At 33.5% G+C, this 14093-nt stretch overlaps 1 protein-coding gene across 1 annotated transcript in view; it reads right to left on the bottom strand.

The window, feature by feature from the left end:
* LOC138309645 (potassium channel subfamily T member 2-like) overlaps positions 1–13579 on the bottom strand; it is a 47916-nt gene extending 34337 nt beyond the window's left edge. The window contains 2 exon segments of the mRNA XM_069250862.1: positions 561–649; positions 12808–13579. Coding sequence (XP_069106963.1) covers positions 561–649; positions 12808–12993 — 275 coding nt within the window. The 5' untranslated portion in view covers positions 12994–13579.
* Between the last annotated feature and the right edge of the window lie 514 nt (positions 13580–14093).

The following is a 14093-nucleotide window of genomic DNA, read 5'->3' as shown; positions in this document are numbered from 1 at the left end:
GTGGTCCTTCATTATGTATTTTATAACTGCAGTGGGCGCTTATTGGGTTGAATACGGTACATACAGTTAAACGTGTTTACATCCAACATGCTTAGAATGAATTCATTTTTACATGTAATTTTCATTCTCCCAAGGTTCCTATAAAATATGTATCCCAAATTTGTATAACAAACTATGCTTATAAAGAATTGATTTCGTTGGTCCTTTGAGATTTGTTATAATCATCTTTTTTATATATATCTATTCTGTCTTTGCATATTACAGAGTTAGCTCCCTTGCGGGTAGGTATCGATTGTTATGTCATTATTTTGTGAGCGGAGTTCACATCGTTTTCTCTGAGACGTATGATGTTACGCTTGCAAACACATGACGTCACAATCAATACCTATCCGCATGTGTAGATAAATCTGTAATATGCAAATTCGGAATTACAACCAATGTATAAATTTTTGCTGCACTTTTCTGAATTAATTGGTGGAATGTGTTGTAAGATCAATCCTCAGAAAAGCATAATTAATCACACTCATAGAATAAATGCATCAGAGGAAAATGATCCTTACCATTCGTTGTCATCAGAATCATCCGAGTCGTACATCCATTTCAAATCAATACCATCACACACATCACTCCTGCCTGCCGCCATTTGTTCCTGTTGACAGAAAAAACAATTCATTTAAAGAAATCACAGCTTCATTACCATAAACATCAAGGGAAAATATTGTAAAAATACAGTCGAACCTCGATGATTCGAATTTCTTGCTGTATCGAATTTATTGTCTGGTCCCGATTTTCTTCATTACTAATTAACCCATGTATGAATCGAAGTTTTATGAAGTTCTCGATGTATCGAACTTTTTTCATTGCTAACGATAGCAATACATGTGATTAATTGCATACTTCGTTTTTATTTTGTTTTGCTTGTGGTAAATACAATGATTATAAAGTTTACGGAACGGAGACGACATGTACACAACTAATTTCAACCACGAATAATTCGAAGTCTCAATGTTTTGAAGTTTTTCTGACGGTCCCTTGAACTTTGATACATCAAGGTTTGACTGTACAGTAATTGTTTACAACTTACAATACAGAAACTGATGTAAACTATAAGAGCCATATCTACACTTCATTTATAATCATTTGTTAACAGCCTAGGATCAATTTTAAGGCCTCTCTTGTGTATGGTGTCTTACATGTGTGAAGTATGAGGTGTGTTAGGAGACTGTGGTATACAAAATGTATTGTAATTTTGTTGTGTCTTCTTGTATAGTGGAACTCTTGCCCTTTTAATAGTGCTATATCACAAAAGCATGCCGCCAAAGACACCAAGCAACACACCCCACCCGATCACATTATTTGACAACAGGTGAACCCAAGTCATCCCATTACTTTAATGCAAGCAGAGGAAAAATATTCATTTGATTCGGTCATTAAAGCTCTAATATGATTAAGAAGAATTTTGGAGAAAAAAAAATCAAAAATCCTGCAGAAGTTAAACTAAATTTGCCTCATGATTCAGAGGAATTCTAAAAAATCAAAGTGCCAAGGCCACTCATAGATGCTGTGAATGAAGGACTCATACAAAGGAATAAAGAAATTGGTTTTTCATTAAATATTGAATTTAGTATACTACGGTAAGTGTGCAATGTTGAATTTCGGAGTTTAACAAAATATATAAACGGTATACCGTATTTATTTTATGATATTTAAAGTTTTTCAAGAACAATAAGTTGTATAACTTTAATAATTTTCCTGAAATAACTAATTAATTTTATATCTACGTAAATTATTTCTAAAATAATGATTTCAACACCAATGAAACTGTTCAGAATCTGAGTATCATATGCATATTTATAATTCTTTATTAATTACTAAATTATCAATTTCATCAATGTCTCTTTCATTACGTATATTACTCAGATTTCTTTTAAATTCACAAGAACGCTAGCCGTTAACATCAAGAAAACTTCATGTAATGTATCGGTCTTTAACAAGTCTTTGAAGCCTATCAGTAACTGGTTGACGAGATATTATCGTGCAGAACATTTTATCGTGAGTTTTGCTTTGCCGACTTTTGACTTATAATAAAACATAGCCATATATTTTGTCAAGTAAAAGGTACATTATTTTGTTAAGTATAACACTCAAATTTTTTTTGAATTCATAAGAACGCTAACATCAAGAAAACTTCATGCAATACAACAGACTTTAGCAAGTCTTCATTAGGCTACCGTATCATTATATTTTGTAAGTTTATGTTGATAAATTTTGTACTTTTTCCCTTTCAATATAACGCAGTTGTCAATAAACAAAAGACACAACTCCCAGTGACAGAACAAGAGAGGAAACAGTACATACTCAAAGCTATTATCTTTTACGGCGCAATAATATCATCAGATATAGTTCGTCAATACAACCAACACAAAAAACTTAAATTTATAAGCGTTATAAGAACTTTCTTTTGCAGTTACCTTCCTAACATTTGATTATAATGATCAATCAGTAGAATTACGTAAAATTAAAATAAACTTAACAATCCACCAAAAGTCTGCCGCAGAGGAAGACAGCGAAGAAGGCGTTGTTCATGATTTTCAGGAAACTACTGATCTCGGAGTAATACATATATAATCACAAAGTCCCAAATTTAACACTTAAAACACTCCATCGATGGTGTATATACATGTATGTGTACAAATTCAATGTCTGTGGTTTTGAATATTTGGGTTTCATTTTTTCAAACCATCAAGTATTACGTGAAATGAACAAAACAACTTTTAATTTTCATCGCGAAGTAGTTTCATTGTTTTGATGTGTACAAACTCGCCGAGTGTACCTAAGAATGCTGTTTCACAGCATCAAAAAATTATCCTGCAGAAGTAAATAAAAAAAAAAAAACTGAATATAAATTGATCAAATTTGTATCATCAGTACATAAATGCAAAACAATCAATTAAAATTTAACCATTATATGTGGCCTGCACAATCACCAGTTATATATAATTATATACTTTGAATCAAAAGAACTTTGCAAACCAATGCAGATCAGTTGTTCCATTTCCAACATAAAGGTTTTATATACTTATTACACCAGTTCATCAGAGTTCTGTATTCTACACACCGATTCCGTATTTAGATACACAGAACACTCAAGATCTGGAAGTTTAAATTAAAGGTGCTACAGTGAAGTGAAACCTCTTTTACTTGAACTGCAACTTGAACTTGACCACTGGTCAATACAGTTTTAGGAAATACAGGATATCCGAGTCATCAGAGGTTGCATGGTCATCGATAATCAGAAATTGTACTAGTCACAATTTTTCACAAACCTTGAAGGTTTTTGAAATTTTGACTCCTTTTGGCCTAGCTCACCCCTCCGACCCCAGGCGGTCAGCCTTGAGGACCAATTTGAACATAATGTTAAAATGTAATCTCACTCTCAGGTTAATGATTCTACCCAAGGTTGCTGATGAGAATACCATGAATGACTAAGTCTCGTCTTTCAGAACTCTCATAAAAACATTCATGATCTTTAGATTCCGACTTCCATTCTGTATACCAGCACATAACAATTATTGTAACTTCAATTGTGTCTAGTTTAAAGTTAAATTTTATGTTTCAAGCAAGCCATTTCAACAACTGCTGTACGGGGCTGTACCTGTACTTTAGTAACAAATCACTATATATTCTTGGTATATACCTTAAAGATGCTCCACCGTTGACAAATGATATTTTTTCACTATCAAAAACAGGAGAAGACAATTTAGTATTTTTCTTCAGCTACAAAACTTACTTACTTTACACCATTACCACCATTAAAAAGTTTGAGCTTCTAATTTTACTTCAAGGAAAAATATGAAAAATAATTAATTGCATCCCGAAAAAATTCCGTGGCACTTTATCCTATATGGAATGAAGTACTGGTTGCGCATGCACCAAAGGCAAAATAAATTATTTCGTATTAGTTTTTGTGTTAATTAGACAGATATGTACACAATTACACACCAATTATTGTTCAAATGATGAATATCATTTAAGGTCTGTCGGCGATGGAGCATCTTTAACGTGATTGATATTCTACCACTAGCATCTGTCATGCATTCTCATTTTTAAGCAGTAGATGACACAGCTAAGGTCCTAAATTTATCACCATATTAGCCTTCCATTTGTGAGATATATGAGTTCAGTATAGACCCACACTAACTGCACTGCTGGTAACCAAACCAATCTGATAAATACCTGGTACATGTAATTTATCATAACTTGAGGGGAGTCAAGGGGACACAACTGTCATACCAAGAAAATTTACAAATATAATATGTATCATGACTGACAGTCACAAGATTGAAAAGTTTTGCAAATTTTGCTAGCAGTCAAAGATTAATTTATAATGTAAATTACTAATATTAATTTATACAATTAACATGGAGTGAAATATGTTTAATATAATTGTGCTTATACACACATATTTAAGTATTCAATGTGACCAATGGATCTTATTACACTGCCAATCAAATTCAAAAGTACCGTATAAGAACCAAATAGGCTAATCTTTTTAACAAAATTATTGCACACAATAAGCCATAATCAGTATCTTAATTAATTAAGATATTTAAATATCTTAAATAATTAAGATTTTAATCCAACCTTCTACACTGTTTTCATACTGTAGTTTTAGTCTGTATTTAAGATAACATAAGTGAAATTGAAGTCTCAAAAATGGGGATTGAGGAGCACGTAAAGGGACAGGAGCGCTTATAATGTGGAATATGGTACATACATATATAGATCTGTATATTTATCATCATGACAATGTATATATGCACCTATATATTTCAAATGTCAACCTTAAAACTCTATTAATTACTCACAGCTGTACATACCTTGTATGAATACCAAAATGCCAAAAGAAAGTTTTCAATTTCACACTTACACTTTAAAGAGAAATTTTGAAAGTCAATCTGGCAAACATTTTAAAAACCTACACCACCAATAATCTTCATTTAAAAAGCACCACACCTTTGATATATTTACCTGTGTGTCACCAGTGTAAGCTTAAGCTTGTCCTAAGAGTTATGTCATTTCACAGATATACATTATCGTAACATTTCTTCTATGTACCTGAAGGAGTGTTTACGCTTACCTTAGCTGCGTAGACGTTGATTTCTTGACCTATTTTTAGCCTGAGGTGGGATTCCCCTCAGACTTGGCTGGCCAGATGAATATCAGGTCCAGGTGTAAAATATATTATAGATGTAACTGGCCAACAAACAACACTATACAGGTAAAACAGGTGTAACCCAATCATATACCTGTACCTTGACATTGCCCCAAGGTAGATAATAAGTCAATCAAATTTCTTTTGTCAATAAGAATAAAGAATTTTCATTCTTCAGTGACTTAAATTTAAAAGGCTTACCAGCTTATCTTGAACAGCCAAAGTTCAATTTTCTAATACATTACAGACTGTCATCTCACAATGGATGCCATATGTTAAGTTTAGTTTTCCTGCGAATGTAGATTTCCATTGAATAATCTTACCAGCTTTAGATTGAACAGCCACAGTTAATTTTTTTAATACAGTACAGAGTCAAATTATATTGTCATCTCACAATAGATGTCATATGTTAAGTTTTAGCTTTCCTAAAATTCCTGCGAACGTAGATTTCCATTGAATAATCAAATGAATGTTCAATGCATTAATAATCTCAACATGTAAATGTATGTATGTCAGTGGACATATATTAATGTAAGATCACAACCAAACTATGACTACCATATTTGCTGTAATGAGTGCCCCTTACCCTTTAAGTGCCTCCCCCTGTAAGAGCCCCTCCACCTATAATCTAGTCCTCCCAAAATAAAGGTCCCTCACCCTACAAGTGCCCCTCCCCCTATAAGTGCCTCTCCCCATATCAGATCCCCTCCCCCTATAAGTGTCAAGTTCCCTATATAAGCATTCCTCCCCCTATATGCACCCCTCCCCCATAAGCGTCCCTCCCCTATGAGTGCCCCTCCCCTCCATATATTCACCCCTCCCCCATAAGCGTCCCTCACATATGAGTGCTCCTCTCCTCCGCTATAAGCATTCCTCTCCTTTAAGCGCCCCTCCCCCTATAAGCATTCCTCCCCTATAAGCACCCCTCCCCCTATAAGCGTCTCACCCACTTCTCTGGTCATGAGACAAACTTAATGTAAATGTCTCCCATCCCATGGATTAAACAATGTTTTACAACTGTGGGATGCTTTTTACATCAGCATTATAAAAATGGATTTTATATTAGAGGAAATCCATGATATAACATCTTTCACATAAGCAGGTTAAAGTTGTATGGTCTGTGACCTGTTGTATTTTTGGCATAGAAAAGGTATTTAAAGAGTTCTTCATATTTCTCTAAGTTTGAAACTTTCGATATTTACCGACTTTTGTAAAGTTCGTATTCACAAAATTATGAACATGCAATTAAATAAAAATATTGATTTTTAAAGTATACACGTTTAAAATAGCTCGGAAGTATCCGAACTGGTCCGATCTATTCCGTCATCTGTACAGGTATTGCCGATAATAAATGACCACGTGATACGGCTCGGGAGGTTCTGATCTATACGGCTATCGCCTATGCCGATCACTTGATGCAACTCGGTTTTCCAATATTATCCAAAAGTTTGAAACACGGCGTTGACTGTGGCAGTTCTTTCAAAACGTGTGATATTTCATGTGACATTTACCGCTAATTGACATTGTCAATATCATATTGGTGCTTTCGTGGATCTGAACAATCATATATAACCATCCATATTCACACATTGTATGTTTTATGAGAGTTTGTGATGATGAACATTAGTAGAAATACAACTTTAATAGAAGGGAGGCCAATAAATTATATGCATGTTTTTTACTGTGACAAAGTTAAAATATGACTGATTTTTTTCACCCCTGAAGAAGCATTTACACTCTATTCCATTTCAAATAATGGATTAGCTCATTATGAATTTTGAGGGGTGAATCAGTTAACTTATTGATGAATAAATCACAGTAGAAATACTTTGCTGGTATTTATCATTCTGACAGAACGTCAGCAATAGTAACCCCTGGAATATTGCGGATACATTTTCAGAAACACAGTGGCTCTAGTTGTTTTAAGTTTTGTAAAATGAATTCCCAAGAACAAGACTGATACATTGTGTACTGTAACAGGACTTGCCAGCGACCTTCAAATAACTATTTAATCCGAACTTATAGATATTCAATGTACAGAATCTATTTCAAAATTTTATACATATGTAGCTGTTTACCAATTAACACGGTTAACAAGTACATGTTTGTAATAAGTCCATGTGATATTATACATTGAACGTAAATTCTGAAATAAAACCCAAGTACAACTCAGTCCAACTGCAGTAAACAGTATATCGTATTCTATCCAATTAGCATGCATGTCCCTATAAGCGCCCCTACCCCTTTTGAGGCCTTGTTTTAATGCCAAGGCATAAGACCAAAACTGTATGGGTTTCCAATAATGTCAACTTTTTTTTTAACGTCGTGGGCGCCTTTTAGGTCAAATTTAGTATATATAATATATATTTTAAAATGACTTTTACAGAATTGTATATTTAGCTTTATCAGATACACAGACTAATGTCTGAAAAGTACGTACCATACTTGCATGGATTTCTGAATATTACATTAAAAATCTTAACCATTAATAATATGATCGAGATAATTTTTATTATGTTATAATGGCAGTGTGAATATTTTAGTCAAAAATGATGTGAAGAACGCCTTAATACGACCTATTTACGGCCTTTTATAGTCTTTATATAAGGGTAAGTAATCATTAAGAGTCAATATTGAAGTTAATCTTAGCCTAATAGCATGACGCCAGTCCAACTGTAAATTGAACAACACCATTAGTTCAACGATTGTTTTGAACAAGTTTGATAGTTTTGTAGATTCAAAAAGGTTAATTAGTAGCTTAATGTTAATCATATACTTAAATTATCACCATAACTTTAATTACCAGTATAAATATGAGATAAAATAAAAATTAATTCCCATAGTGTAGATCATCCTATGACCTCCCTCCCCCCAGGATCCCCCTGTACTAGTGCCCTCCTTCCCCACCCCAAACCCCCACATTCTAGTCCTGTGAATGATGTGTATATTCCACCCCCCCCCCACCCCCCCCACCCCCCCACCCCCCATCCCCGCCCGAGTATGTTTATAATTAAAGTCACAGTGATATTAAAGATTATTGATAGGTTCAATGCCATCAAATCAAACTTTGACACAAATAATTAATACCATTGAGTGATTTCAATTGCTTTTTCATGATATCAATAACAATATAAATCTACTTTAATGATTCATAAAAAATGTCTACAAATCATATAACAATCTGTTATACCGTATTTCCTGTAATTTAGCGTACCTCCCCATATAATTACGCCCCTTCCCTCTACGGGTAAATGAGTTAAAATTATATACTGTATTTTCTGGAGTATAAGTTGCAACTTTTTCCCCTGAATATCGGGAATGCAACCAAAACATGGTTACACCCCCATCTCATGGATTTAACAATATACTTAACCACTGTGTGACAAGATCATTTATAATATCGCATTCAAAGTAATTAGTGCTCTTCCCCCCTAAGCACCCCCCCCCCCCCCCCCTCCCCCCTTCAGAAAAAAGAGTCAACATGTTAAATAAACGCTACCAACGCATGGATTTAACTGTGTTATATTTATATCATAATATCATGCAGTTATGTAGCCTATATTACATAATTTGTGAGTCTCACAAGTGAATCACAATGCAATAATATGTAAGAAGGCATATTTATGTATGCTTATCGTGACAAATTTATGTGCCACAAGTTCAGAAATAGTTTAAATATAGATTATGGGATTTTTTTGATTTTTTTTTCCTTCACAACTTATATTTTGATTCCCAGAATAATAATTGTTTTAATTTTTGAGCACCCCTGTGTAGTAAATACGACAAATGTGGTATTAAAAATCGTAATATTGATATGCACTTAAGTACTGTACTGACCTTATTTTCATCCATCATCAGTGACAGTCATATATAGGCAGATACTACACCAGTCCAAATCTATTTTAGCATCATTCAAGTCTCATTGACGAATTATAACATAGGTCAACTTGAATTTCATATTTCAAAATAACAGCCACTTCCTCACAACATCAAATAATCAACACAGATGGAGATGTCATCAATTAATTAAGAGTTATGTCCCTTTATCAATGACGAGCTACAATGCTCTTCTCATTCACTTTGTGGTAGCTATATAGCCGGTCCCAAGTCCGTGATGAGAAATCAAAGGAACAAGGGCAAAACAAGTCTCCAGCAGAGGAAGAAACCGAATCTTGACGTATTAAAATTCAACAACTATATATGTGCATGTATATGGTTACTAATTATATAACAAGTCTTGATAGAGGTTATACACTATCAATCTTGACTTTCAACATACAACCACAGCCAACAAAAGCTCTCCTGTATCCTCATAACATATCACTGAGAGAAGTTTTAATTAACACAATTAGTTCTTGATAACAAAATGTACCTGCACCAGAGGTAAATAAGTCATGTTTACACTTCAAATCATATCACTGACGTTTGTAAGATCTTAATATTCTGTAAGATTTTAATCACTTCATATCATAACACTGGTGCTGAAAGATCTTAATATTCTGTAAGATCTTAATCACTTCATATCATATATCACTGGTGCTGAAAGATCTTATTATGCTGATAGATCTTTATCACTATATAGCCGTTTCACTGATGCTGTAAGATCTTAATCACTATATAGCCGTTTCACTGATGCTGTAAGAAATTAAATCACTAACTTAAAGCTAGCTCCAGGTTTATATATAATCATGCCACCTTTCATGAATTCTGCTCCATCATCAATATTTCTAAGCTTATAATCAATGCCGTTCTCTTTGATGAACATTATGATTCAATATTCCCTTGGAGAGGTAATCCAAGAATCTGGCTATATATATAAACCACCAAATTGAATTCCATCTTTGTTTAGACTGAGTATTCAATTCTGGTCACTTATCAAAACCACATCACGATGTAAAATGTGTATAAATTCTCAACAGAAAAATTTTGCAGAGCATATACATGTATATCATTTAGCTCACAATTTTCATATTCACACTTTGATCCTAAGTTTTGTATAAGACCAGAGTAACGTTGTGAGTAATTAATACACACTGAATAGTGTACAAATAACCAGTAGCCATTTTAACACACTATAACTTCCTTATTAGACAATTAACTGTACGTACGTACTGCTAAACAAAATTGCTAACAAAGAAAACTTTACATGTCTGTACCAAACTGTTTAGAACTTTAAAATCTTCAATACCGAAGGTTAAGGTTCAACTACTGCCATGTATCATTATTGTGTAGACTTTGTGTCTTTGTTTGTAACGGTAATTCTTCACTACATTGTACATAAAGAAGATTTTACTCTAGATCCTATTTTAGCAGACCTCTAAAAATTTGGAAAATTATGTTCTAGCTAAATAGTGTTACATATACAGTGAAATCCAGTTAGGCCATACAAATAAATATTTATGTTTCCAGTAACCTGATCATGACCGACCCTATAAAATCAATGCCTACTCAAAAACTTAATTTAATAACAACCTATACTTTGTTTGGTTTTGCACAAAATCTGGATTTTTGGTACAAATTCTGTAAATTTAAGACACCAATTAATCTCCTGGGAATCAAATCCGTGGTTTATAAAAGATTGAATAAAGTCTATTTCAGTTTTTCACTGCAATGAAGCCTAGGATGAAGAGAAAAGTTTTTTATTTTTTTCTTAGATTGAAGTCTTTTGGGAAAGAGAAATCATTCATAATATTGAATAGGTGCCCATATCCCTTATATTAGCGCCCCTCCCCATTTTTTAGGTCTTGATTTTAATTGTCCAGGCATGAATAAATAAAGACCAAAAACTGTATAAATCGTTTGCAATATTAATTTCTTGATATCACTTTTCAATTTTTAAACGCCCTGGACGCTTATTGGGTCGAATACGGTATCCATATTTCAATATCACCAAAAACTATGGATATCTGTGAAAGGGGATTATAATTAATTCCATATTTCAATAATAACTAATTTCAAATTAAGTTGATTCCACTGTAATGCAGCCCTAAGTTTGGTTTGTTTTATTTTACATCCTATTAACATCCAGGGTCATTTCCTGTCGATGTGGGATTACTTCAAAAGGCACAGCTGCATTACTTCCTCTAAATGTGGATGGACTAGTTACCTGTGCATCTATACAAACGAGTGCGGTTAATTTATTCTGGGAATGCAGGGCTTGTTTTTATGTGTCGATGCATTTCTATAACCATGCCCATTTCCCCAAAAATAAGCTTCAGAAAAAATGTGCGTTCGAACTATCCGAGTTGAAATCGGTAAAAATCAGTTTCAGTATACCTATATAAATATCTGACATAAGCAATGTAAAGCAGAAAATTTCTAGGAAAAGCACACATTTTGCTGATTTACCTGAAAGATGAATTTTCCATTAATGTGAGCATCTATTTGTAAAGGAGGAGTGCCAATTTGGGCCCTCTGGTGGCCATAACCGATAAGCATTAATTTTTTTTACAGATACCCGGGGGTTAGGACATCATGATATGACATATGATTCAGGTCAGGCCAGAGTCCCTTGTGAGTTATGGGGGGTTAAACAGGAGTGGCAATTTTCTGTTTTGCCCAGTTTTGTTGGAACCAAATTATATTTTTGAAATTTTTTTTATGAATTATAATGCATTTATATGTTAAAATAAAACATTTTAGAAAATACAACTTAGTGTCAAAAAATAGGTCACAGTGACCTAATTTTGTTAAATGTCAATTATTCAAGAATAAAGTTCATCTACCGTAGTGCCATAATATACCAGAAAAAAATGTTATACATGTATATCATATTAAATTGTTTCATATTATAAACTTTGGCAAAAAAATATTTGTGAATGACATGTGATTGGGGAGGGATATTTGAGTCTCTTACTGATTCAGAACAATAATGAGTCCATTTTGGATTTTAGCCTTTTCCGTATTTGCATATTACTGATCGAGTTATCTCCCTTGCAGGAAGGTATCGGTTATGACATCATAATTTTATGAGTGAAATTCTTGTTGCTTTCACTACGTATGACATTACACTCACAAACACATATCATCAGAATCAATACATACCTGAAAGGGCAGATAACTCATATGCAAAAATGGAATTTGACGCCAGTTTGAACTTGAAAAAAAGTCAGCATCATTCATTTTAACATTTACAAAACGGTAAATCTTCCTGAACATGCTTTAAACTTAACATGTTGGGTGTATTATTTATAACAACAAGAACTCATTCAAAGTCTATTTGACCCCTCTGATCCTGAATGAAGGTCAAGGTCATTCATTTGAATAAACTGCTTATCCTGTCATCCTACAGCTGGCATCAAATTGTGATCAGGTACATTTTTAATATTCCATTATTTCAATTTGCATTCACTAATCAATGACAAGCAGTCATTAAAAGGTTTAGGACTATCTGATCCCTGTGATCATAAATGAAGGTCAAGGTCATTCATTTGCACAAACTTTTAGTCCCTTCATCCTAGCATCAAATGGTAATTGGGTACATTATGGTATCCCATCAATGCAATCATGTCTGCCTGAGAATGAAATCCTGGGCATTTAACATAACATTCAATTGTATTACTATTGTTAGTGACAAGCATGATAGTACTCACCTTTTTATCCCCCATCAAAATACAAGCCCCCAGAATTTTGGTATTGAGGACCATTTTCTGCATGTTCTGCGTGATATTGGGCATGTTCCTGTGGTCCGTACTAAGTCCTGGGACCTTGTCGTTATTATTGTTAATGAGGTTCTCTGAAGCAGACCTCTTTAAATTACTCCCAAACAGCGGAAACATGATTTTAAAATCACAAATCACCTCAAAATCTTAAGTCCAATTTGGTAAGTCTTTCCGTACTTGTGACGCTTTATTCTGTCACAGAAACAGTCTCCTGTATCCTTTCTGACATCTTACTTAATTCCAATTCAGAATTTTTCTTTAATCCTGGTTTATTCATCCCTGAAATTCTATAATGTGTTCTTCCAGCTTTAGAATTGGTAGAGTTCAAACATGTCTTCAGGGGTGTATGAGTTGATGGAATCTCCCATTGTGGATTGCCAACTGCAGCTGATTATATCCCAAGCTCATTATATACTGACGATGATTGTTCAATATATCTGGTCCATTTTACAGGGTAATCATCAAAATCAACTTCTGTATCAGTGTTAGTCTCCGAAAGCAAATTGTGTATAAATCAATCGACTGTATAATATTTAATCCAGAATTTGTTTAGCTCACGATTTTTGCAGATATGATCTCACACTAATTATATGTATGTGGTACAAACAGGTAACAGTATGTTTACCTCAAAATTAAATCTGACATTTAACTGCAGTAAACATTTATACATCCAATTAAATCTGCTAAAACTGTCGATATTCATTCACATACATGTACATCTGCTAAAACTGTCGATATTCATTCACATACATGTACATAAAAACATGAACTTCAACTTCAAATTCACCTTTGATAGCTTCCTAATATCAAAGTGAACAGAATATATGTATTCAAGGATATCAAACAGTGTTATATATTCCTCCAATAATTATACAGAAGAAAGTTGTCCTGTAGGTATATTACAAAATGAATCTTCAATTTCGCTGCTAAAGAGTTCAAATGTTGAACTAACAAGTTTTTTAAAATCGCTTTCCTTTCAGAGAATTTTTAACAAGATCTGACACTTCAAATGCACATCACTATATTGATCTTGTCAATTGTACCGGGTACATGCTTGCCATAAAATCATTCAAATTACAAAAGGTAATGTATATATCTCAAACTGGCTTACAAAATTCCCTATCCTCATCAATATGTTAGCTCAGAGGCAGAGAATGCCAAAATAATCAAACATTCTAAAATCACCTACAATATATATGCAAATGAATACATGTACC

Source organism: Argopecten irradians, chromosome 15 (assembly GCF_041381155.1).
Source record: "Argopecten irradians isolate NY chromosome 15, Ai_NY, whole genome shotgun sequence".
NCBI lineage: Eukaryota > Metazoa > Mollusca > Bivalvia > Pectinida > Pectinidae > Argopecten > Argopecten irradians.
Note: the sequence above shows the minus strand (reverse complement) of the source record. Positions and strands in the feature narration are given on the sequence as shown.